This window comes from Eptatretus burgeri, chromosome 18, assembly GCF_056783735.1.
Source record: "Eptatretus burgeri isolate ZD-2024b chromosome 18, Ebu_testis_v1, whole genome shotgun sequence".
Taxonomy (NCBI): domain Eukaryota; kingdom Metazoa; phylum Chordata; class Myxini; order Myxiniformes; family Myxinidae; genus Eptatretus; species Eptatretus burgeri.
Genome location: NC_140978.1, coordinates 3,408,690 through 3,436,622, shown reverse-complemented (window position 1 = coordinate 3,436,622; position 27,933 = coordinate 3,408,690). Strand labels below are relative to the sequence as shown.

The 27,933-nt window shown below is 43.9% G+C and overlaps 1 protein-coding gene across 3 annotated transcripts in view; it reads left to right on the top strand.

Moving 5' to 3' along the window:
* The window catches only part of HDDC3 (HD domain containing 3), a 57,317-nt gene extending 34,430 nt beyond the window's left edge, over window positions 1-22,887 (top strand). The window contains exons 2-4 of one of the 3 annotated variants that reach the window (XM_085864534.1): window positions 2,198-2,253; window positions 10,372-10,501; window positions 22,513-22,887. In XM_085864534.1, the coding sequence (XP_085720660.1) occupies window positions 2,198-2,253; window positions 10,372-10,501; window positions 22,513-22,655 (329 nt within the window). In that variant the 3' untranslated portion in view covers window positions 22,656-22,887. Of the gene's footprint in view, window positions 1-2,197; window positions 2,254-10,371; window positions 10,613-22,512 lie in introns of all 3 variants that reach the window. The other 2 variants (XM_085864535.1, XM_085864533.1) reach the window with 2 other exon arrangements.
* The last annotated feature ends 5,046 nt before the right edge of the window (window positions 22,888-27,933 follow it).

Genomic DNA, 27,933 nt, shown 5'->3' with positions numbered 1-27,933 from the left:
TCAGATTCATATCTGACTCGAGCAGGTTTTCATCAAGGATTCTCCTGTAATATGCACCGTTCATTGTCCCATCTATGCTGAAAAGCTTGCCAGTCCCTGCTGATGAAAAGCAGCCCCAAAACATGATGCTTCCACCACCATGCTTGACAGAGGGGATGGTGTTGACTGGGTGATGTGCAGTTTTTGGCTTGCGCCACACATCACGTTTTGAATTTAGACCAAAAGGTTCAATTTTTGTCTTTTCTGACCACAAAACGTTTCTCCACATGCCTGCAGTGTGAAGACACTTTTTTTTCACAAACTCCATACGAGATTTCAGATGCATCATTTTCAGTAATGGCTTCATTCTTGCCACCTGTCTATAGAGGCTAGCTTTATGAAGGGAACAGGATTTTGTTGATTTATGACCACTGGCTGACCCCAATCTCAGACCTAGAGCTTTGCAGATCTTTCAAAGTCATTGTTCGATTTACAGTGACATCCCAAACCAGTTTCTTTCTTGTCCAGCTGCTGACATTTCTTAAATGGTGGTTTTACGTTTGCTATTCTCCAATCTCTGGTACCTGTCCTGACTCCAATGAGCTGTTAAAGATCTCCACTAATACCACACATCTGCTCTGCCACCTTCTGCAATACTCTGGGATGCATATCATCCGGTCCTGGAGATTTATCATCCCTTAATATTTTGAGGTGCATCTTCACTTCATCTACTCTTACATGGATCTCTCTTCTAAAAAAAAAAAAAAACCCTGCTCACCCCCGAGTAAGGTATTCTCTGCTATTGGAAGTTCCCCTGACTGTTCCCGTGTAAGTGTAGAAGCAAAAATACAATATAATAAGCCTGCCATCTCTCCCTCATCATCCAACAATTCTCCTGTGTTATTCCTCAACGGGCCCACACTCGAACCATTCCTCGTAAGACAGGCAAGAGCAGGGCAGTTAACCGCAGTATGTTTTTAATAAATGAGGTTGATTTGGTAAGAGAATCCTGCCATTTACACTGGACCTTGCAGAGACTGTATCAAATTACTTGTCAGGCCTCAAACTGAGAACCCTTGTTTTGTAGGAATATCTATTACATGAGACCTGCACCTCATCCCTCAAGGAAATTTGACAGATAAGCTCCAAAAACTCTGGAGAACCCCAGTATTTATTTCAAAATTCTGTTGGCTCCGAGGAAAGTTTATATTATAAGGAGTGGTGGGTGGAGGAGGTGGGGGAATCCAAAACCAGCTATACCATCACTCTTGAAAGTCTGACTAGTACTTGGGGAAACAATATCATGTGGACCTCCGGAGTGATGAACTTTATAATTTAGCACATGTTAAGTGACCTCGGTGGTGATTGATCAAAAATTATTTGGTTCACTTTCGTTTCTGAAATTGTAGTTCATCTCATAACATTTCTTTTGGGGGAAACAAGTGACACGATATATTTAAAAGTGGTCTGGCAACTTAATCCGTGAAAAATAGCAACCGATATCTTGGAAAGAGGTTGAGATCGATTTAAGCTCCCAAAATGAAGTCTATTTGAAGCGGGAGAATGCTGGAGAGCTATTCACATAAGCTCAAAAGAGCAGACAGTTGTTGACAATCTCCTGAATCAAAAGAGAACTGATTTCTCAAAAGCAGAGGGGTAGCACATGAGTTTAAAACCAGAAAGTTAGTGTCAAAGCCACCCAATGCTCGCCTGTTTATATATTTATCGTTTTTAAAAAAACTAGTCCGATAATATTTTTTATAAAGCATTGCAGTGAAGTCTCATCCAAATAATTTTAAAGCAATATATGTATTTGTATATTGTAATCAGTAAAAAATAGTGTGGTAGATAAAAACATTCGAAAGGAAATAACTTGCACCAAAAACTTTAACATTTTCACACTCAAGCTCACGCTGGGGGTATCGCTATAGCTCTCTGTTCTTCAAACAGGCAAGCTAAAAAATTGGTGATACTGTTATCGCACTTAATGAATTTTAAATAAGCCTTCATGGAGACGGTCACATTTGATCCGAAGATTAATTAATATCTTTGAGATTTGGCCGGTTTATTAATTTTATTTGTTTATTTTTGTCCCACTGTGCAATGCTCGGGCGATGCATTAATTATTTCATCCTTTCCTGCATTTGCTGGTGCAGTTGGTTATGACTGTGCTATATTGATCCTGATTTTCATGGTGTGAATTATCCCCATCCCTCAGGTGTGGCAAATATTTTGTCCAAGGAAGGAGGCGTGGATGAATTGGTGGTGTTGCAGGTAATGTTTCATAACTTTGTTTTTCTACCTCAAATGCGGCGTATGTAGGTACGTATATATGAATGTTTGAATCTTATAGAATCGATAACAGCTTGGTTGATCTCCACTACATTTTGCATAAGTGGTGGGGATATCCAGGGTCAGGTCATGGACGCACAATAATGTCCCCTTCCAACCATGAGAATGGAGAGATTACTTGTGCCATTTTTGCCAACGCATGTGGCACAGTGCATGTAGATGACTGACCCCACTGTCAGGGGGAGGGAGTATTATTAGCCACGAGCACAAAACAATTTTCTCCACCTCACCCCCACCCTCCCTGCCACGGGTGTTTCTCATACAAATTAAATAACTCTTTCGTGGACCTGGAATGGGAGAAAGGAATATATCTGCCGTAGTTGTAACCGCCATCCTCTGCACCTCACCCTCAACAGCGGGGGCATTCACCAACAGAACGTTCGAAGTGAAAGACCAAGTAAGCTCTTCCCACGCGGCGGGTAGATCCACCGGGTGTACGTGACCATGGCTGATGGCTGGGCTAATTACAACAATTTTTTTGAATTATTATTATTATTTATTTTTGAAAGACCAAAATTTAGACCCGTAGAATTATCCCAATCATTCTCAATTTGCAGGCGTTGATGGAAAAGCAGCCACACAATGTATTTAATAGTGGTGATTACCCTGGCCAAAGGAGAGGTTATTGCATTTTGGTCCGTTTGTTTGTTTGTTTGTCTGTCTGCTTGTTTGCCCACACAGAACTTTCGTGTTTTTCTCCACAACTGCTTGGCGGATTGAGACATTTTTCATCATTGGTGTGAATGCTCATGTAGAATGTTTTAATGATAATTATGATGTCATAGATCACATGGTGTGGCAGCCATGTTGGAAAAATAGAAAAACTTTGGACCTCTGTATCTCTGAAACCGCACCAAGGAAAAAATTGAAACTTGGCACACGGCCAGTACCCCTCATGGGGAATAAGTGTGGTTTTTTTTTAATGACGTCATAGGTGCCTTTGTTATGACATCATAACTGCATATGTGGAACGCTACATCTGATCAGTATGAAAATTTTTAAGGGTCATCTAGGGATAAAATGGTCCACAAAAATATTTTACAAGTATGTCTGCCTATTCATGAGGAACAAAAGGTTCACACATATGATGTCATAGGTCACATGGTTTGGCAGCCATATTGGATTTACCCTAAAACCGACAGAAATCTTCTTCTTCAGAAGGGCTGGACAAATCGAGGGGAAACTTCACACAAATGTTCTCCAAGGCATGGATGTACAAGTTTGTTAAGGAATAATTAATACGTCACATGGTTTGGCAGCCATAAATTTCAACTTAATCGGACACATGGTCTGGCAGCCAGAATTATTTAATTGGTTCATTTTTTTTTTATTAAACTTCACTTGGCTGTGCCTGGATGAGTTTGAGGGTAGAGTAGTAGCAGCTGAAATGCAAATCCAATCCAGGTTCCTCCGGATGACTTCATCTTTGCTTTTTTGCTTGTTTGGGTTCCTTCTGATGACTCCAATGCAAGACTGTACCAATTTGGTCTTCTATTTGATTTGAATTGAATTTATTTGAATCCCATTATGAATTAAATTGAATAATAAACACCATGGGTCAGGGTTAGGTGACCGATAAAAGCGGGGTTGCATGGGCGGGACATCTTGGTCACTGCCAGCAGTTATAAAGTGGCAGTTCTAATTATATCTCTTAATTATGTAACACACCAGTACACAAATTCTACACAAAATACACCACACAAAAGAAGTCCTGACGAGGGTCTGCAATCTCTTATTGATTTTTTTTCTTGTTTTCTATAAGGTACTATGAAAGGAGGCGTATGTGAATGCGCCTCCCAGAACCCTCTATACCTTTAGACCCCTTGACACCTCAAAGACCCCTTAATACCCGAAGACCGTTTAGAACCTTAAGATTCCCAAGACCCTTAAGACACATCCCTAAGTCCCTTAAGACCTTTCAGATCCCCAAGACCCTTAAGATCCTCATGACTCCAATACGCTAAAGCCACTTAATGCCCGTAAAACCCTTGAGATCCCTAAGACCCTCAAGATCTATTCGATCCTTTATAACCCAAAGACTCTTGAGAACCTTCAAGACCCCAAAGACCCTTTCGACTCATAAAAACCTTTTGGACCCAAACACCCTGTCGATCCTATATATCCCATTAGAACCCTTAGACCCCTAAGACCCTCTGCCTGAGGGACTTCTGCAGTGACACTTTAGGGTCACCAGCCATAATCAAAAGGCCCCCTATTGGTAAACTGCCTCATCTTGGTTTGTAGCATAGCAAAAAGCCTCGCGTGGCAAAGAGAAAATAGGACCGTGTGTCCTGAAGCTCACCTGGCTCAGGAGAAATAGTCACTCAAACCCCTCACAGACCCCCTTGTATATGTGTATGTATATATATATATATATATATATATATATATATATATATATATATATATATATATATATATATATATATATATATATATATTTTTTTTTTTTTTTAAATGCCGTGAACAAACTTTGGTACATCACGGGTCATGAAGATTGTGGTCAAGTTTCACTGAAATTGTGTGTGGTTTCTGAGAATAGAGCAGATACCTATTGTGGGGGGGCTCAAACCTCCTGCAGGCCCCCCTAATCCCTGATTTTTGTTTTATGCGATGAACAAACTTTGTTACATCACAGGTGATGAAGGTTGTGGTCAAGTTTCATCGAAATTGTGTGTGTAGTTTCGGAGAAGATAGCAAATACCTATTTGTATGCCTGGTGTTGGCTTAATGGTTCGGGTGGTGGGCTTGGGATCCTAAGGTCCCGAGTTTAAAGCCTGCTCAACATTGAATTAATACCAGATGGGGTTGACTCAGCTTGTCATCCTTCTGAGGTCAACAAAATGAGAACTAGCTTGCTGGGATGATTGAGCCATTCCAGTATCCTGCGTTGGAGTGGTGACCCATCCAGAATTCTGCCCAATAGCCCAGGAGACTGCTTCGGCAGCACCAACACCCTGTACTGAGTATGGTCGCAACGGATGGATGGAAATACCGATGAGGTGGGGGAGTCAACCCCCCACCCCCGTAGACCTCCTTAATGAGTGCAGATTTTGATGCGGTCAATACACCTTTGTTCGGCATCAGATATGAAGCTTGTGGCCAAGTTTCATCAAAATAGTGTTTGCTTCAAGCTATAATGACTGAAGTGTTTACGAACTGACTCACTCACTCACTCACTCACCTACAAACACTGCTTTATCACATAAGCTCACCAGACTGAAGTCAAGGGAGCTAAAAATCAGACCCTTATCCGAAAGCAGCATTTCAGTTTGGCATTTTTAATATGAAATGGGCAAAGCCTAGAAATGAACGAACCCTTTAGAACCCTTCAGAATGACCCTTTAGAATTACCCATTAGAATTACCCTTGAGACCCATTATAACCCATTAGAATTACCCTCTGAAACCCCCTATAATTACACATTAGAACCCTTTAGAATTAAACATGGTGGGTTGGAAAGGTCCTTCTTCATTTAAGGAAGAACAGACCCAAACATTGAAGTGGCTTCTCCATGCCACCGGCTTCGTCTCACTTGGCATAGAAAAAGTCGAACATGGTTAAGGCAAAAGTTTGGTGACCGAGGACCCAGGATGTGCCCGAGAAAGGATATAATTAAATAAGGCTGTTAACTATCTTCAAAAGGGATGTTTTAATTAACCCAATCACCCAATTTTCACTCATGCACGGCACTCGGTAGAGCGCATACCTCTGCAAGGGTGAACAATTTACGTTTTGTATCCCACCGATAATGTGTGGATGTAGATTGATAAGGTGTGGACAAACATCTAATCAGCTTGTTCTTGTCATCTACCCAACTCTTTCACCATGTTTTGTCATCATCCGACCACAATGTTTTGAGATATCATACTATACAGGTATATCGATTTTGGTCCGATCTCTCAATGGTGAAGAATCACTTGGGAAATTAAAAAAAAAAAAATTATTGTTTCTGAATTCAAAACTTCACCAAAATCGAACCAATTAGTGCCTGTCACACACCCAACCTATTCACATAGGTTAGGTATGGGAGCATGCGCCAGAGCAGAGCAGTAAGACTGGAAGCACCAAAAACCTGAAGACTTGGACTTTCATCCTCCTGCAAAGGTACCGACGGCACCCTACCCCATGATCCAGTGAATCCATGACTCCCCAGGCCCGACACAGACGTCTATTGATCTCCGTATTGCAACCCGCAGAGTCATGAATATGACTGCCAAAGTATGTGAATCTCTCTGTGACCTCGGCATCCTCACCACAAACAGGTACAGACAACATGGCGACATCCAAGATGTCATTGAAAGCCTGGATCTTTGTTTTGACCCAGGAAACACGTAGTCCCAGCAGCTTTGATTCCTCAATCAGTGCCTCGATGGCCCCTACAAGGATACCCAGTGTTTCCGCAAGGATGACTACATCATTTGTGAAATCAAGGTCAGAGATCTTGACATTCCCAAACGATGCACCGCAGCTTGATCTCTCGACATCTTCCCCAAAATCCAGTCCATGCAAGTGTTTAAGAGTGTGGAGGCCAATTCACACCCCTGACAAACTCCAGTAACAACTGGAAACTGGAAGGGCACTCAGGAGAGCTCATACCTCCACCATGTAATGCCTGATCCACAGGAACATATCGGGCCCAATAAATTTTTGAAATATGCTATATATTAGTTTAGCCCTATCTCTCAATGGTGAAGCAAAACTTCAAAAATTAAATAATTCTCGCATCTTCACCACAATCGAACCAATTCGTCCCTGCCACTCACCTAACCTGTCCATCAACTTTCATCCAAATCCATCTTCAACTTTTTGAGATGTCGTGCTATATATTCGTTTAGCTCTATCTCTCAATGGTGAAGAATCACTTAAAAAATTCTTGGATCCGGGTCCGGATTTGGATCTTCACTAAAATTGAATAAAGTCTTCTTTTTTTTTTCACACACCCAACATGTCCACCAAGTTTCACCCGAATCCATCTTCAACTTTTTGAGATATCATGCTATATATTGGTTCAGCCCAATCTCTCAATGGTGAAGAATCACGTAAAAATTCTTGGATCCGGATCCGGATTTGGATCTTCACGAAAATTGAATCGATTCTTTCTTGTCACACACCCTATGTTTCCACCAAGCTTCATTCAAATCCATCGACAACTTTGAGATATCCTGCCCACAAATAAGCAAACAGACAGACATGAAAACGAACAGACAGACAGGAGTGAAAACATAACCTCCTTCACCTTCGGTGGCGGAGGTAATGTGTCGGAGATGGAACCACCATACCTCACAGCCCTCTCTACCAGAGTACAGTTCAGACATAGATCGATCAACTTTGGTGGCACCCCGCAAAGACTGAGAATCCTCCAGAGGGCATCCCAATTCACTGAATTGAATGCGTTGTCGAGATCAATTGAATGTTTTGCGGAGATTTCATAGACTGTGAGCAGCCCCTGCCGAAACTCTCGTCTGCGTTCGGTGAGGACCCTGAGAGCAAGGATACGGTCAATCGTTGATCTCTTTGGTATGAAGCCCGACTGCTTTGGGCGCTGGTTATCAAACAGATTGTGGCGAACCCAATGAAGAATTATCCTTGCAAAGACCTTGTCCGACACTGAGAACAGCATCACCCCTCGGTAGTTGTTGCAGTCCAAGCGATCACCCTTCCTTTTCCAGAGAGGGACGACGACGCCCCTTTTTCAGTCAGTTGGGATGATGCCTGTGCTCCAGAGCACAGAACTGCATGCATCGATACCAGTACAGCATTTCCACCAGCTTTGAGAACTTCAGCATGGATGCCACAGATCCCTGGGGCTTTGCCCCCTTTTAAGTGGTTCACCGCAACCTGTGTTTCCACAAATGAAGGGGGTTCACGGTTGATTGGGGGGGTCAGCAATGGGGATAGTTACATACCCATTACATCCAACTCAACAGCCAGTTGGTCAGCCTGGTACAGCCGCTCAAACCAACTGGCCCAGCAGGCCTTCACTTCCGATTCCTCTGTCAAGGATCCACCACCCTCTGCTATAACTGCAGCACACCAAGGGGCGGGCTTGGAGGAACGCAATGAATGAATTCCCCTGTAAGCAAGATGACAATCACTTGACCACAAGTGATGCTCTAACCCTACACAGATTCCTCGCACATAGGCCTCCTTGTCCACCCTTATTTCACGTACAGTTTTACGCCTCAGATCCCTGAACAGCTCAGCTCTGCCTTTAAGCCTGGCCCTGCGACTCTGGTCAATGGTATTCAGTATCCCTTTTGAGACAAAGATCCTCTTTGCCTGACGGTGGGTTCCAAGAAATCTGCCGGCAACATCGAGGATGATAGTCTTGAAGGCGCTCCACAACTCTTCAGGATTCCCCACAGCACCCAGACCCACCAAATCCTCACTCAGCCAGTTCACAAAGTCCTCAGCTACCCTCTTATCCCTGAGCTTGTCAACATCCAGCCTCGCCTGGGATGGTGCCATTCTCCTGGATTTAAGCTGAAACTTCAGAGATGCTACAACAAGCCTGTGGTCAGTATCGAGGAATTGAGCACTCCGGTAGATCCTGCAGTTTAAGATCATCGTCCAGCAACCATCAATGAGCACATGGTCAATATCCTTCGCCATACCAACAGCGCTGGAATACTAAGTCCAGCGATGAGGCTGTGGTCGCTGAAAGAAAGAACCACATTCACCCTAAATCCATGACTTCTTATAAAGTCAAGGAACTTAGTGCTATTCCAGTTCCAAGAACTTAGTTCAAAGTTCCAGACCCATGGGGTCCGACACACGCCTCATAGCCTTCCCTATCAGTGCCAGTTGATGCACTAAAATCACCCAAGACGAGAAGAGTATCTCGTCTGGGGCACTGATCAACCACAGACTCGAGCGTGGCATAGAATGCCTCCTTCACAGCAAGATCACTTGCCTCAGTCGCAGCACATACAGAGACCAGGGAAATGACACTGAAGGCGTGACGAATCCTCAGTCTGATATGCTTGTTGACCAGTGTTCCCTCGGTTATCATGGGAGTGAACTTATTGGACACAGCGACAGCAACAACTCGGACATGGTAACCATCAGTGACCAGACCAGTAGTGAGTGCCACCACCCATCAGGATGTCGTCACTATCTGGTCTCTAAACCTCAAAGAATGCTGCAATATTGATGTTCAAGCGCTGGAGGTCAGGTGATAGCAGAGGCAGGTGATCATCCTCTCTTACGGATAAGGACATTCCAGGCACCCACTTGAAGGGACTGCCCCAGGTTAGCCCGAGGAGAACGCCATCTGGTGTATGACAACTCAGCACCACCCTGACACACCTCACTGCAATCCAACCCAGGAAGGTTAGCCTGTGTTTTTCCTCCTCTTGTCAAAGAATGGGGGTCCCGAAGGCATTGCCCAAATCCCGTCATCCGGTGAGCTGTCTTTGGAAGGGCAGCTCCACTGGAAGTATTCCCACTTAGTGGGTTTTCAGTTTTCTTTGCGTTGTTAGTGTGTTTTGCAGAGTGAAGGGTTTTCCAGTGGCCGGAGTGCAAATCCTACCACCAACCTCCTAAAAAGGTAACCCAACTGCAGGAGGACTTCCGCAGATGCAGTTGGGCTCCAGATATGGATGGCTATTGGCTCACAATTAGCTCATCTGCCCTTTGACAGGTTTTGTTTTTAATCCTGCTGGGTTTCCATATCCAGACACACTTCTCACCAAGAAACCTGCTGTGGGAGATGGTTTAGTCGCCGACAACCCGACCATGAGACAGGTTAGTACAGGTTTACATGGTACCTGCAGCAAGTCACAGATCTGATCTGGCCTGACCTGACCTGACAAGTTCACGAAGCTTCGTCTGAATCCGTCTATAATTTTTTTCGACATCTTGCTCACAGACAAACTGACATGGCTGAAAGCATAATCTCTGCCCACCTTCATTGGTGTCGGTAATAAAGGTAAATATTTAATCACATTTGCAAAATTCATCATTGCTTTTCACTTGTTTATGCACCAATTCATGTGCAGTTTCCCAATAAGAATTTCCTTGCTTGTTACACTGCAGGCTGCTCTTTTGCACGACACAGTAGAAGATACGGCAACAAGCCCCGAGGACCTCGAGACTGCGTTTGGTGCTACTGTGCGGGCTGTAGTAATGGAGGTGACTGATGACCGAAACCTATCACAGGCCCAGCGTAAGGAAGCCAAAGTTAAAGCCGCTCCCAGGATGAGCAACCATGCCAAGTTGGTTGTGCTGGCCGACATGCTATACAACTTGAGAGATTTGCAGCGTGTGACTCCTGAAGGTTATAGCTTCAACCCTTTAAATTATTATTGTGGGAGTGTTTATTGTCTAGTGGAAGTAATTGAGGAAGCTTTTGGGATTTGTTTTGTGAAGATTACTGAATCCTGTTGTTGATGGCTGTCACCCTGGTGTTTTGCAGGCAGGGTGATTCATTATTGTGTGCTGTCCATCGGATGGACGTTAAACAGCACAGTATCGATGCCAATAAGCCTGGTATTGGCTTAGTGGTTCGGGTGGTGGCTTGGGATCCGAGGGTCCTGAGTTCAAGCCCCGTTGGCCGCTGAATTAATACACCAGGAGGTTGACTCAGCCTGTCATCCTTCCGAGGTCGGCAAAATGAGTACCGGTGTGTACTGGTAAGGGGGACGCTGCATCAGCGGCACAGCCGCGTCCCAACCAATGATGCAACCAGCAGCCACAGGCTGCACTCGATAGAGAGAGATCGATGTCAATGATGACAAGTGCTTGGAACAACTGCTTCCAAACGATGCCATGTGCAGACTCTGCTGCATTGCAATTTTCACAGCATACCAATCCCTTGTATATCGTTGTCTTCTTTTTTCGGATGCTGATGCAGTACCGCCTGTTGGTTCGAGCAGGAATTTTGAATTTGTTCAGGGTGCCAGTGATAGCTTGCTTATTCTTCATGACTGACACAGTGGAATCTTTAACATCCACCAACTAATACTCATACTGGCAGCAGGAATGCACAGTTTAACGTCCATCCGGTGGATGGAAAAAAAAAATCTAATGAATCACTCTGCCTGGGAAACACCAGGATAACAGTTTATAGCTGGGCTACAATCCAAACCCAGGCAATACAACTCGCACGTATACCTGCTACTGGTCACATGTATCTCAGTGCTCTCTGGCGTATGGTCGAGTTGTTGGTGCCTCAACTCACTCCTCACTGGCTTGCCAGTGGCAAGGGTGACTGTGACACCCTACCAGAATGAAAAAGGACACTTGACAAAGGATGGATGAGCTCACTTCAGGAGCCGATGGACATCCAGTAAGAAAATGATGTCTCCGAAAAACACCAATCTGGTTTGGCCAGTTTGTAGCAACTCAGGTAGCCGGGAGGGGTAGTGGAACCCTTGATGGAGCAAATGCCATCAAGAGGCAGATGAGCTAGCATTACCCAACGGCAACAACAAAACTGCACCATACCTGTGGGGAAAAAGGGTGGGTAGGCAGTGTCGCTGAAGCTGTGGAAGGCATTTTCCTTGTCCGGTGGATTATACTGCAGTCCAATTCTTTCCTAACCAATTCCACACCATAATGAGTTCTAACAATATGAAGTGCTTCAACAGCACTGCTTGCATTTACTTCTTGCTAAAGCCGCTGTCACACCTTGACGTTTCAGCCAGCGTATGCCGACGTATGAAAAATTTGCCGAATACGCTGGCACACGTCGAATACGTTATGGGTAAGTTTTGTATACGTTAAGAGCACGCTGAAGCACGCTGGCATACGTCGTAGTACGCCGAGTACGTCTACAAATTTTAAGCATGCTGAAAATTTGTCGACGTGTGCCAGTGTATGACGCACACGTTCCGCATACGCTGGCCATAAGTTGTAGGCACGTTATGCAATCGTTGACACATGTCGACACACGTTACTTGTAAGTTACTCATAAGTCGAAACGTGTCGAGGTAATGTTTAGCGTACCCGAAACTTATTTCTAACCCATGAGTAACGGACTTTGAACCTATGAATAACGTGCTTTGAACCTATGTGTAACGTATCTCCAACACATATTGACGTATGTTGATGTATTTGACATCTTCTGGACGACCACAGAACTTACTGAACGTGTTGCTAACTTACAGCTACCGTATAGTGGCGTATTGGCAGTGTTTAGGGGAATTGGTATATAAAAATGGGCTTCACACAGGAGGAACCCGTCACTGTTCCAGACTCCATATTTTTTTTGTTTTTTTTTTCTTCGGCATGACGATGATGTTGACACTTCGATATCTAGTGTGGTTATGATTTAAATCGTTGAGCGGCAGCCTATTAATTATATTATATTATAACCGCACTAGAAATCGAAGTGTCAACATCGCCGTCATACCGAAGAAAAAAGAAGAAAAAAAAAAAACCATGGAGTCTGGAACACTGACGCTAAACGTTACCTCGACGTGTTTCGACTTATGAGTAACTTACAAGTAACGTGTCGACGTGTGTCAACGATCGCGTAACGTGCCTACAACACGTTACTCATAGGTTAGAAATAAGTTTCAGGTATGCTAAACATTACCTCGACGTGTTTCAACTTATGAGTAACTTACAAGTAACGTGTGTCAACGATCGCGTAACGTGCCTACAACTTATGGCCAGCGTATGCGGAACGTGTGAGTCATACGTCGAAAAATTTTGAGCATGTTAAAATTTGTCTATCAGCTTGGCGTACAACGACGTATGCCAGCGTACTACGACGTATGCCAACATGCTCTTAACGTATACAAAACTTACCCATAACGTATTCGACGTGTGCCAGCGTTTTAGACAAATTTTTCATACGTCGGCATACGCTGGCTAAATCAAGGTGTGACAGCGACTTAACGTTTGAGGTCTTCAGACAAATATTGGAGTGCTTGCTCATACAACCAAGCGAAGTAAAGCCAACATTATTGTTGCTACTCATTCACCGTTAAGGCCTAAGTCACATTTGCTCTACGGCTAGGATACGACGGCCCTACCCCCCCCCTGAATTTACAGAAATGTGCAGCGGCCGCAGAGTTTCTGAGGTGGCCTCAGGGTGGCCCTACGCCGTATGGCTATCTTTTACAGGCCGTAGGGGTCGCCGTGGAATTATAGCGCGGAGTTATAACTTTTTTCATTTCTAGGTTGGCCATAGCAATTCGACAAGCCAAGCTGTGACGTAGATATGTTCCACGTCGATCGTACGGTGGGCTTGCGTTATTCGTGCGGCTGCCGTAGGCTCTTATCAATGAAAAATGAATTTTGCCAACCCCCAAAAATTATGGCAGCCACACTATTTCCACGGTCGCCGTACGGTGGCCTTGCGTTCTGTGTGACTACCTGCGGGCAACGCAGGGTCGACGCACGGTTCCCCTACGCCTGCCGTGCGTCCTACGTATGGCCTCCGTGGCAGTCTGCGTCGACCGTGCGTCCACCATGCACTACCGCTAGAGATCGTAGTATCTATGTTTGCCTTTACGTACTCCGAACTGGTATATCCAGATATATATATATATATATATATATATATATATATATATATATATATATATATATATATATATATATATATATATATATATATATATAGTTATAGTATATTCAGTTATATATACTGGTATATTCCGAACTGTTATATTTTTATTTCAGTAAAAAAAAGAAATGGTATATATATATATATATACCCACCCGTTACCGTCCGTCTGGCCGCACGTTCGCCTTAGGACCCCCCAGCGGTCGCCTTGCGGGCACCGTGAGGCTGCCTTGTGTCTGCCTTGAAAATTCTATGGCCGCCGCAGGGACGCCCTAAGGTCACCCTGCAACATCAAATCAAAGACCGTACGGCACCCCCACGTTTTCGGTCTCCACAATTTCTAAATACCCCGTGCGGCTCCCCGAAAAATAAAAACATATGTGACTGCTACATTGTGTGACCGTAGAAATACTGTGGCCGTCCTATAATTGCTAGTGGCCGTAGATTTTGTAGACCCTACGGCCGCCGTGCCAAATGTGACTTAGGCCTAAAGTATACTGTGATTGAGTCTTTTGTGTCGCTCGGTGGATATCAGGAGTCACCTACAAGACATGATCACAGTGATGGTTGGGGTGGAATTAGTATTATATTTTGTAATGTGCTCCAGGTTCAACATCAGAACTGGAAACCTCCTGGCCTGGAAGTCATCTGGTGTACTATGAAAACACATGCAGGTTACCCACTGATCGGTGCTGTATGATACCCTTGCTTCCTGTTGGGAACCGAATGTCGTCTTATTGATTGCTTGTTTGGTAACCTGGGTTCGTCGCCAAAACCACTGGTTCAGATCGTGTGATGATTCAAGGTGATTGCAATGAACATCATCAGGAGTGGTTTGGTAGCAAGTACCCAAATTACAGAGCTGGAATTGCATGCTACAACTTTTGTCTGTCGCATGGCTTTGACCAACTTGTGAAAGAGTCTACCCATGGTGATGATCAACTGGACTTGATCATCGTTGAAGAATTATGTTGTGTATTACACCACAAGCGTAAAGGTCAACATTGGAACATCAAACCATAGCTGAGTGGAGATTATCTTCAAAAAGCCACCAGTCTTGGATAAACTACACAAACAGCGATTATAGGATTACAAAAATGCAACCTGGGAACCCCTCAGGCATCATCTGCATAACAGGGCAGAGGATCAATCCATAAACACTGGAGATCCTGACTTAGCTTGCAACAACATTGAGACAATCATCAAGTCAGGTATAGAGAATGTAATTCCCCATAGAGACGTCACTGTTCTACTGACCAAAATTTCACGCTTTACTGAAGCTTGCCAAATGGTTGACAAAGCTGTCTGTTTGGCATAGAACGATTGGAGTAACAGCCCATGTGCTGTTTCCCATGTTGCTCTGACAGGAGCAAGGAAAAATGATCAGAAAGTGGAGGAGGCTAAAAGACCACAATTCCAGAGGATAAAATATCATCTTGCTGCTGGAGTAACCAAACCCTGTGATTGGTGGTGGGCAGTGAAGAGGATACAAGGGAAAGGACGACATTCCAGTTTCCGAACCTTGCAGAAGGATGGTCAGACCTTTGCTACCTCTCAGGAGAAAGTGGATATCTTCAGCGATCATTTTGCATTGAAAAGTGTATGATTGCGCTGAAAGTGACCCTCCTGGTCTCTCAGATTGCACCGACACTCACCTGTACATTGTAAAGTTCCGGCCTTGTGACATTAAATTGATTTTGCAGAAACTAGACATAGATAAGGCATCTGGACCTGATGGAATTGGAAATAGGGTGTTCAAAGAGTGTGGATCAGTCTTTGCTACAACTCTTGCCAAACTTTTCCATTTTGGCTTTAGCCATGGCCACTTCTCTTCCTCCTGGAAGATATTGTCAGATGAGGCAAGATCAGATCTGTGACTTGCTATACAGGTACCATGCAAACCTGAACTAACCTGTTTTATGGTCGGGTTGTTGGTCATTAAACCATCTCCCCACCACTTTTCCTGATGAGGAGGGTATAGGGATAAGGACACCCAGCAGGATTAAAAAGAAAACCTGTCAAAGGGCAGAGGAGCTCCTTGTGAGCCAACAGCCATCCATATCTGGTGCCCAACCGCATCTGCGGATGTCCTCCTGCAGTTTGGTGACCGTTTTCGAGGACGTTGGTGGCAGGATTTACACTCCAGCCATCGTAAAACACTTCATTCCACAAAACACATAAAAAAGAAAGTAAACTGAAAACGCACTCTGTGGGAGTACCTCCTGTACAACTGCCCTTTACAGGGCAGCTCACTGGATGACAGGATTGGGGCAAAGTCTTTGGGACCCCCATTCTTTGATGATAGGAGGAAAGCACAGGGTAACCTTCATCGGTTGGATTGCGGTGGTGTGTCTGGATGTTGCAGAGGTGTCGCCCAACAGACAGTCGTTTCCTCGGGTTACTTGAGGCGGTCCCTTCGGGTTGGTGCCTGGAATGCCCTATCCTTAAAAGAGGATGATCACCTGTCTCTACTATCGTCTGACCTCCAGTGTTTGAACAGTGGTATTGCAGCACTCTCTGAGGTTCCAGAAACCAGATAGTGGTGAGATAATGGTGAGTGGTTACACCTACTACTGGTCTGTTCACTGATTGTTACCATACCCAAGGAGTTGCTGTAGCTATGTTCAATAAGCTGACTCCCATGATAATTGAGGTCAAACCAGTCAAAAACTGTAGTACGAGATTGATGATTTGTCACTCTTTGGGTGTTATTCCCTAGTCTCGAGATGTGCTCCAACCAAGGCGAGTGATCTCACCGTGAAGGAGGCATTTTTTGATGTTCTCGAGTCTGTCGTTGATTAGTGCCCCAGGCGAGACACTTTTCTCGTCTTGGAGGATTTCAATGCATCAAATGGCACTGATGGGGATGGTTATGAGACAGGTTGGTCCCCATGGATCTGGAGCTGTAAACCAGAATAGCACCAAGTTCTTTGACTTTGCAAGAAGTAGTGGACTTAGGGTGGCTGGTTCATGGATTCAGTGCCCACAGCCTCTTCACTAGACTTGGTCTTCCAAAGCTGGTCGTGTAGCAAAGGACCCACCTCCTTCAAATTCTCTGCTTTCCTTCCTGAAAGTCCCTGTAATGTTCATCTTGTATACCCCGTGTTCCCCGCCACACCCCTTTCCCTTCCACAGATCTCCTGTCTCTTTTCCCCAACTGTTTTGTCCTTCGCTCCTCCGCCTCTCTTGTCTCATGGCCCCCTTGCTGTGCGTTGTGTGTTAACTCTCATACGAGCCTTGACAATGGAGAGAAAAAAAGGAAGATTGACCGTGTGCTCGATTATGGTCACTGGAGGATGCTTCACAACTGTAGGGCCTACCAGCGTGCTCAGTTCCTCAACACCGACCACAGGCTTGTTGTGGCAACTCTTAGGTTTCAGCTTAAATCTGTAAGAATGGCACCATCCCAACCTAGGCTGGATGTTAACAAGCTCAGGGATAAGAGGGTAGCTGAGGAGTTTGCGAACATGCTCAGTGGAGATTTGGGGGGGGGGTGGGGGGGTCTGGGTGCTATGGGGAATTGTGAAGAATTGTGGAATGCCTTCAAGACTGCCATCCTTGATGTTGCTGACAGATGTCTTGGAGCCCACCATCGGGCAAAGAGGAACTTTGTCTCCCAAGGGACACTGAATACCATTGACCAGTCGCAGGGCCAGGCTTAATGGCAGAGATGAGCTGTTCAGGTTGCTGTGGCATAAAACTGTACTAGAATAACCCGCGCTCTGCGCGACATGTTGGGGTGGGTGTGTTTGAGAAAGGAACTGATGCAGAGTATCAGTAGTAATTTTACTTTAATGCAGTAAGTGGAATATGATTTCACTGTTTCAGGACCATTTTATTTACTTTTTTTGTACCATGCACCTCATATGGTCTTTGAGATAATGTAAGCTGAATATCACGTTACTCGAGCGCTGAACAAAGTCGAAGATAGCGCGACACGAAACCACAAACTTGGAAATATTATACAAGATGTGTGCTGAGGGTGGACAAGGAGGCCGATGTGCGTGGAATCTGTGAAGGGGTATAGCATCACCTGTGGTCAAGTGATTCTCATTCTGCTTACAGAGGAATTTGTGCATTGCGTTCCTCCAAGCCCATCCCTCATGGTGCTGGACATTCACGGTGTCCAGCAGTCAGAGCAGACGGTGGTGGGCTCTTGACGGAGTCCAAAGTGAAGGCCTGCTGGGCCGGTTACTTTGAGAGGCTGTACCAGGCTGACCCCACCGGCTGTTGAGTTGGATGTCAGAGGTGTAATTATCCCGATTGCTGCCCCTCCAATCAACTGTGAATCAGCTTTGTTTGTGGAAACAGGCTGCGGTGAACCATTTGAAAGGAGGTAAAAGCTCCTGGAATCTGTGGCATCCATGCTGAACTTTTCACGGCTGGTGGAAATGCTGTACTCACGTCATTGTATGAAGTTATTTCCTCTGTTTGAAACACATGCATCATCCCAAATGATTGAAAGAGGGGCCTTGTTGTCCTTCTCTGGAAATGGAGGAATGATCGCCAGGACAGCAACTACCAAGGAGTGGCACTGCTCTGATTGCTGAGCAAGGTCTTTGCTCGGATAATTATTTGCCACCATCTGCTTGAGCACCAGTGCCCAGAGCAGTTGGGCTTTACACTAAAAAGGTCAACGATTGACCTTGTCCTTGCTCTTCGGTTCCTCACTGAACACACACTCTAGTTTCGACAGGGGCTGCTCTCAGCTTATGTTGATCTCCACAAAACGTTTGATTCCATGAATTGGGATGCCTTCTGTAGGATTCTCGGTTTTCGTGCGGTACCACCAAAACTGATCAATCTGATTTCTGAACTGTACTCTCTGGAACTGATAATCCTGTGATGTGTGGTGGTTCCATCTCCGACTTATTTCCAGTTGTTACTGGAGTTCATCAGGAGTGTGTATTGCCCTCCCCATTTTTCAGCACTTGTAAGGACTGAATTCTGGGGAGGATGTCAGTGCATCATTTGGGAATGTCATGTTCTCTGACCTTGATTTCACAGATGATGTCATTTTTGCGGAGATACTGGATATCCTCATGGGGGCCTTTGTGGCACCAAGTGAGTAGTCGGAGCCACTGGGATTGCAGTTTTCTTGGGTCAAAACTAAGATCGAGGCTTTCAGTGACATCTTGGATGCTGCTATCTTGTCTGTACCTGTTTGTGGTGAGGAAGTTGAGGTCACAGAGAGATTCACTTACCTTAGCAGTGATAGTCATATCTCTGCATGTTGCAAGCCAGAGGTTAGTAGTTGTATGGGTCATGCCTGAGGAGTCATGGATTCACTGGATCATGTGGTATGGCACTCTTGGTACCTATGCTGGACGACGAAAGTCCAAGTCTTGAAGTCCATGGTGCTTCCAGTCTTGCTCTATGTTTGTGAGACTTGGACTCTGACCAAGAATTTGAGATGGAGACTGAACTCCTTCGGTACCAGGTCTCTTTGGAGAATCCTTGGCTATCGCTGGTCAGACTCTGTGTCAAACAAGCGGTTGCGGAGAGAAACTCAGATGAGATTTGTTACCTGTATAGTCTATGAGCATCAGCTGCAGCTGTATGGATATGTGTCTCATTTTCCTAATGCTGATCCTGCTTAACAGATTCTCTCAGTGAGGGAGCCTCTTGAGTGGAGGAGGCCAACTGGCTGACCACGTGCCTCATGTTGCAGCAAGTTGATCGGCATCTTAAGGAGACGGGGATGGGACAGGCATCTGCCAGACGGAGGCCCTTGGAGTACCGGTAGAAAGTGGACGCAGCAACTTGCTGCTCCGGCACATGCTCCCATACCTGATCTGGCCTGAAAGATAGCCAATGTAGCGCCAGTGCAGAAGAAGAACTCTCACCCTCTCCCAGATAAATACGGGCCCATCAGTCTTCTAAGCTGCATTAGCAAGGTTATGGAGAGAGTTCTCAACACTGCACATCTCATTGGAAATCATCAGTGCCAATTGTTGTGGCTTCCGTCCTGGTCATTTGGCCTCAGACTTATTGACTTAACTGAGTCATGCGTGGACGTCTCGTCTCAAAAGACATCAAGATGGTGCAATTGTGACACTTTACATCATAGTTGTAGTTGATGGAGCATGGCACAAGGAAATGCTGACCAAGCTGGATGCTAATGGAATCGGAGAGCAGCTGTTGAATTGGTTATCCAGCTACTTGATGGGCAGACGCATCGAGGTAGTGGTCACAACCAAACATCAAATTTAAATCCAATAAATGCAAATTTAAGTCCAATCGTAATAGTAGGATTGCAATCAAAGCAATCAATTATTGTGCCCACCTTGTTTTTGTCTGCATTAACAATGTTTGACAACCTGCATAATCCCACCTGCCTCTATGCCAATAACCTGCTGCCTGTTGGATGAAGAAAATGCCATCAGCTGAGGGAGGATTTTCAGAAGATTTACAAATGGGGGCAGAATGGAATGTCCTATTAGCTACTGAGAAATGCAAGGTCATGTCTCTCAGTAGACCACCACTTCGTGAACAGCCTCTAGAGTTCTTTACGGGGTGGCAAGACCCTGCAGTGAGTACATGAGTTGGACATACTAAGACTCAGGTTCTCCTGGAGCTTGGACTTCCAGTCACACGTGAACGCCATTGTCGTTAGAGATTGACGGAGGGACTGTTCTTCGTAGTATTGCTCCATATTTGGATCCACCTTGCTGAGCCCGAGTGTACAAAGCTCATGTCCAGAACACAATTGAGTATGCTCTCACCTGGATGTCTGCAAGTATCATGCATCTTCAGAAGCCGGGTGATCTGCATCATCGTGCTGTACATATCAATGTCCCTCCACAAGAATTGAATATCGACCCTGCTCCTCCCTCCCCCTCACTGCACAGAAGAACTGTAGCAGGTCTTGGTCTGATGTACAGACTACACACAGAGGAAGCTCCAGTACTTCTCAAGTCCATGCCACTTCTATCATGGACTCCAATGGTGGTGTTGTTCTGTATGGAGCCTGTGGCTGCTTGGCTGCATCATTTCCTGGGGGCACAGCTGTGCCACTGTTGCAATGCTCATTACCAGCACACTGGTACTCATTTTCTGACCTCAGAAGGATGACAAGCTGAGTCAGCTCACCTGGTGTTATTTCGATGTCACGACAGGGGCTCAAACTCAAGACCTTAAGATCTTAAGCCAGTCACTTTAACCGTGAAGCCAACACCAGTATAATGGACTCCAATAAGGTCCAACAGAGCAAGTGCCTCCTTTGGAAGCTATGCTGTGCATGGTCTTACTGGCAAGATGGAGAATGATCACTAATCACTTGCTCAATATGATCGTTCTTGTATTCCCACAATAATGCTTGTGTGGAACAGCCTACCAGATGCCATTGTCGGTCACCCAACAACATCCAGGATGAAGGCTTTTCTGCTCCAGAGCACACACATTCCTTAAAGCTTAATATAAGGCATCGAGTGAGAAGTGGAGCAAATTGCTCAAATGTAGTAGAAAGTGTCTAAATTGAGACCATTTTTTGTTTTGGATTATCAAGGTGTGTAAAATCAGGATTGAATTTTAATATCATGCCTAAGTGTTGAATATGCTCATCTGTACTGCAGGGTGGGGGCAGAGAAACGAGAGATTTTAAAGACTGATCTCTGCTATGCCAACATAATTGCAACTTTTTTGACTGATCAACTAGTTACGAGGTTTCCTCAAGTTAATGAGGCCAGTTGGTTTCAACAAGATGGTGCGACGTCTCATACTGCCAGAGTGTCAATTGGCTGCCGTACGAATACTTTTTCATCACCACATCATCTGCAGGAATAGTGACAGGTACGACTTTTTATAGGGGCTCTTAAAAAGCAAAGTATATGCTCATCACCCACACAATATTGAAGGGCTGAAAGAAAGACTTTGTCAAAAATTTGCGGAATTTATTTGGAGATGAGACGCCGCGTCATGGGAAACATGTGGAAGACGAGAGGAATGCCTGTGCAGAGACTGAGGACACCTCGAGGATGTGATCTTCAAGAAATAAATGGCATGCCCCATACTTTAGGATGGCATATTTGTAATTTGGCAAATTTAATTTAGAGTTTTTTTTTTATTTAATATCCCATTTCTCTGCCACACCCTGTATAAGAGCCAACCTATCTGTGTGTCTGTATGTTGCCATTTTCCTCAAAGATGGCCAAACGCGTCCGTCAAATTTTCAGAGGTTCATTAGCGTCGAGCGAGTCTTTTAAGTCTTTTACCGGGGAGTCTTTTAAGCAAACATTTTTTTGAAAAAAAGTTGGATTTTTTTATTCATTTATTTTTATAACTGCTCTGTAGTGCCTAAGCCTTTGTTTGTAGCTATATGAAAGGTAATATGAAATGATCCCTGACCCCATTCCTTAGTGCGTGTCGGGAAGTGTTTTGGACTCCCACAAAAAATAGGAAAAGAACAAAATTTAATTTCTTCAAAATGCCAACAGGAGTAGAACAGCACCAGGCAACGCCGGATACCCCTACTAATACTCAAAATATGTGATGGATGCAAGGGTTTCAGTAAAGGAAAGATCAAATGTAATTTTATATTTAAAACATACAACACTGGAATGTTGTTTTTTTTATTATCATTATTATTATTATTATTATTATTGCCATAACTCTAACATCATATTTCTTTATTTTTTTTTTCAATACTTTTTTTTTCTTAGGATGGAGTGAAGAACGAGTTCAGAAGTACTTTGAATGGTCATCCCGTGTGGTCCAAGGCTTACGAGGCACCAATGCAGAGTTGGAAAAAAAACTCGACGAGTTATTTTCCCAACGTAGCTGCCCTACATTGTTGCCTCATTGATACCAAGATGCAATGATCACTTTGAACATAAAAGAGGACTCTTTCTCAGGGATTGGCCAGCATTAGATACATGCATCAAAAGTTTCCTTTTTTGACATCAGCAAAAATGTAGGCTGGTTTGGCATGTCTCCTGTCTGTGAAATCAACTTGTACAAAGTTTGTTTGGATGCATTGTGTATGACAAACTGTTACCCTACTTGGGAAAAAGTTAATAAACTGCCATTCAAGAGAATTTGTCTGAGCATAATGCGAAGCTGTAAATGAAGTCCAATAAAATTCCCATGTTTTTCAGAGTTAGACCCACTTCCAATTTCTGCTACATGGGTATGAAAAACATAAAACAAACACGATAGCAATGTTGAAGTAATACAATGTTATTGTATTTTAATCCATGAAAATGCTTTTAATTTTTTTTAATCCAAAACTGTGTACAGCTGGTATATGCTATGATCAGCCAGCATCAAATTATCAGGGTAAAAATAATTTCCAGAAATCAAAGATTGATGGCCCATTTGCCATTCGCATTGACACTGTGACCTCAGCTATAAATCCAATATCGAGTTGTTTGTTCAGTATTCTATGAGTGTTCTTGCTATTCATGCAAAATGACACTGGTGTTTTTTTTTTTTTATGTAATCCTGCTTGTAATAGCATCTGCATGAGCCCGAGTCTCTTTGTAAAATAATATGTTCTCCTTTTTCTTCTTCTGCCACAATTTTTTTCCACATTCCTGTAGGATTAGCCAGGGGAAGCTTGGCCCTAGTCTTTTACGAACCGGCTGGCCAGGCCAGACGTTCAATTAAGATTAGGACAGGAGTTTGTATTTTGTGCAATGTGCTGGCGATAACTCACCTACTCTTCACGAAGGACACCATAGGATCTTTAACATCCACCAGAGAATGCCGGCAGACAGGATGCCTGTTTAATGTCCATGCGAGAAACGGCACACACATTTATGAATCATCCTGCTTGTGAAACAGTGGGGTGATAGTTTATAGCTAGGCCGAGATTCAAACGAAAGCTACACCACTTAGAGGCGAGTGTGCGTACCTCGAGGCCATCCTGCCAGCTCATAAAATAAAACACACTTGATGTTGCCATATTGATTACCAAAATTTTTCATTTGTGTCGAGAGATAAAGTTGTTTGTAAACTCACTTTGGGGTTTCTTTTTTTTTTGTATGGCTTGTAAAACAACAAAATGAGTATAGGTATGTTTAAGTATGCAAGTTGACTGATTTAAACTTGACTAAGAAAGAAAATCGATGGCTGGCAAGATAGCTCTGAATCACTAAACTCTAAGTTGTCCAGTCGGGTTTGAATGTCAATCGAGCTATAAACTCATCTCACTGTTTTCAGAATAAGAAGAACCACTCCTTTCACGTCTTCAGACTCATGCGGCTGCCCAGGCAGTTTTTCCTTGGTTGGATGCACAATCCTGGATGGGTCGCCAATCCGACGAAGGATACTGAAATGGCTCATTCTTCCCAGTAAGCTATGATACTCATTTTGCTGACCTCTGAAGGATGACAGGCTCAGTTAACCCACCTGGTATTATTTATGCAGGGTGATCCATGAATGTGTGTTCCATCCATCAGAATGGCATTCAGCAGGTGGAACCATCTGCCACAACTGGTCGTTGGTGGATGCTAAACATCCGGTTTCATCATTAAGAATAGGCGAGTTATTGCCGGCACCCTGAACATATTACAAATTCCTGCCCAAACTTACCAATCCACACTTGGCAAAAATGGCGAGTATGTCAATACAATGTCAGTTCAGGGAGACCTATGTCCTGCAGTCGACTGAAAGGTTGATGAAAATGAAGAAAGTGATCGTAGAGTGCTGGTAGGATAGCTTAGAGGTATGCACACACCTTTGAGCTATTTAACCTCAATTCAAATCTCAACCCAGCTATAAACTGTCACCCTGGTGCTTTACAGGCAGGGTGATTCATCGATGTGTGTGATGTCCCTCGGATGGACGTTAAACGTGTGTCTCGTCTGCCAGCATTCGTTGGTGTGCATTAAAGATTCCATGGTATCCTTTGCGAAGAGTAGTTGGGCTATCGCCGACACCATGTTAAAATTCCAAATTCCTCACCGAACTAGTCGAACGTCAGGCCTGGCCAGTCGCTTCGTGAAGACTCAGGCCGAGCTTCCCCCGGCAGTGACCCCACAAGAAAGGTGGGATAGTGGTGTCCGTTAATAAAGAAGAGGCTAAGTCGTATGTCCAGTAGTAGTAGTAGTAACAGGAATAAATTGAAGCCAATCTTGCTTTTTATAAAGTACAATGTTTTTCACATCATTGGATTTTCTAGCTACAGTTGTTAGTTTAGCTTTAGCAGAACATTCCCCTTTTTAGATCCTCGTGGAGGATCTCTAAGTCTTACTCACGTTGTTGTTCTTCATCTTCTTCTTGTGGACTTTTTTGTTTCACAGCCTACAGTTTTCACCGAAACTTCCTGAAACTTGGCATATATATGTAAAAAATACCCTGCGCAGACAGTAACCATCTCCGATTTTGAAAATTCCTCCGAGAAAAAAAGTTATGACGTCAAAATATCTCCGCTAATGGAAATCGCTTTAAAAATTATCTCCGAAACTCGGCAAGCTTTTTGAATTCTGTTTGCGGGAATCGAACAGGGCATTAGCAGAGATGAATTACCGCACATATGATACATCACTATGACGTCATATCAATCTTTATGACGTCATTCCTATTTTTTGACATTTTTTTTGTTTCACAACCCAGAGTTTTCATCGGATATTCGTGAAACTTGCCACGTATATGCAGAAAGTCCACGCGCAAGAAGTAACCATCTCCGATTTTGGAAATTCATCTCAGAAAAAAAAAGTTGACGTCATAATATCTATTGCCGCTAATGGAAATCGCCTATACCATTATCTCCGAAACTAGGCAAGCTGTTTGAATTTTGTTTGCGGGAATCAAGCCGGGCATTAGCACAGATAATTTATCCCAAACCTGATACATCACAATGACATAATATTCATTTGTATGACCATCAATAAGAGGACGAAGATCTTAGCTCATTTGAGCTTGTTATTTAAAATATATGTAAAACGGATCTGCAATAGTTTGTAATGCCGTTAATGGAATGCTCACACATGGGACGCGTCTTATGTATGTAGCGGTTGCTATGTCAACGGAAGACCGTTTCACAGCAGGACCCTGCAGGTATGTACAGTTTTCCTCCTTGGAACTAGTGTCCAGCCAATGCTTTGTTTGCCCTTGTGATTAGGCAGTTCCTTCAATGTGTGTTTTAGAGTTATTGTTTTACATGCTTGTTTGATGCCCCCCCCCCCCATTTCCGTCCCCCCATATTGAATTATTAAATGGCGTTCAGGTTGAAAATGTTCCACAATGTTTTAAAGCGATGTTGCAAGTTGAAGAATCAACTTCCATTTCATGACTTTGGGCTAAACTAGCTTCTGTGCAAACAAAAGTCAGTAAAAGTTTAAAGTAAGTTATGACGTACGTGGTCTCATTCATCAAGTGGCTATATGTAGAATTTTGTGAAATTATATCTGAAAAGGAAGGTTGAGGTTCATCTGTTGAAATGAAAAAAGGATCAGAAGACATGGGAACAGAAGAGGGTTTAGGTGAAGATTGGAGGAAGGGCATTAGAGGTGAGTGAAGGGAAAAATTTTTGTGAGATGCAGGGTGGGGATAAAGGTCAAAATGGCATCATTTGCGTTTGTAAAATGTAGATGGCTTATCAATGTAAATTATTACAATGCGAAGACCCCGTCTGCCCGCCTGCCAGAATTGGCCTGTTTTGGTATGATGTGAAATATTCCCCACCAGGAGCTGTTATACATATTTACATAGAAACATTAATTGGGTCTTACCCCCATCCTGAACTACCGGGATGAAGCAATTTTCAACAAAGTCTAAAACCTTCCTGTGCACACCCCGGGTACAACCACCAGTTTTCACGTCATTCCGTCCAGCAGTGCATAGAAGTCAAAGAAACCCAAAAACAGATGTATGAGGAATACAGTTATGGGTTTGAAGACGTGTATATAATGGAGTTGGGACGAGGGAATATCCGTTATAACAGGTTGCAGCAACTATCCATCAGCTATTATAATTGGCCTCAACACACTATATACAGTTGCAGCTAAAAATATTGGGACCCTCGCACTTTTTTTCAAAAATAAGTTAAAATTTACAAAATGATTTTGTCTCCACAATTCTATATTTCACTGTTAATACGACAGAACCTTTGTTTTTGATTCAGAGCTTAATACCGCATGTCGTTTTACGTCAGAAAATAAAAATAAATGGTATTGACAAAATTATTGACACCCTTGACATAGCATTTGGTATTAGTCGTTAGACAAAATAACTGCAGTCAAGCACTTCCTATAGCCATCAATGAGCTTCCCCCACCTCTCTACCGGTAGTTTCACCCACTCTTCTTGTGCAAACTGCTCCAGTTCTCTCAGATTTGAAGGATGCTTTCTCCCAACTGCTGTTTTCAGATCTCCCCACAGGTGTTCAATGGGATTTAGATCTGGACTCATTGCTGGCCACTTCAGAACAGTCCAGCATTTTCTCTTGAACCATTCCTGGGTGTTTTTTGAATTGTGTAATTGGGGTCATTGTTCTGCTGCAAGACCCATGAACTTCGACGGAGACCCAGCTTTCTGACACTGGGTTGAACATTGCGCTCCAAAATGCCTCGGTAATCTGATTTCATGATGCCATGCACACATTCAAGGTACCCAGTCTCAGAGGCAGCAGACCTCAAAACATCACTGAACCTCCTCCATATTTGACTGCAGGGAAGGTGTTCTTTTCTTTGAAGGCTTCATTTTGTTTTCCGTAAACATAGATGATGGGCTTTACCAAAAAGTTCTAATTTTGTCTCATCTGTCCACAGGACACTCTCCCAGAAGGATTTTGACTTGCTCAGATGTGTTTTGGCAAACTCCAGTCTGCCTTTCTTATGTCTCTCTCTCTCAGCAGTGGGGTCCTCCTGGGTATCCTACCATAGAACCCCCTTTCAATGAGTTGGTGATGGATGGTGCGAGTGGAAACTGTCGTACCTAGTGGCTGAAGGTCAGCTTGAATCTATTTGGCAGTTGATCAAGGTGCTTTCTCCACCACTCGAGAAATTATTTGCTGCAATCTTCGATCAAGTTTTCTCTTGCGGCCACCTCCAGGGAGGCTGACTGCAGTGCCATGGGCCTTAAACTTCCTGATAACATTTCGTATGGTGGACACAGGAACATCAAGGTATCTGGAGATGG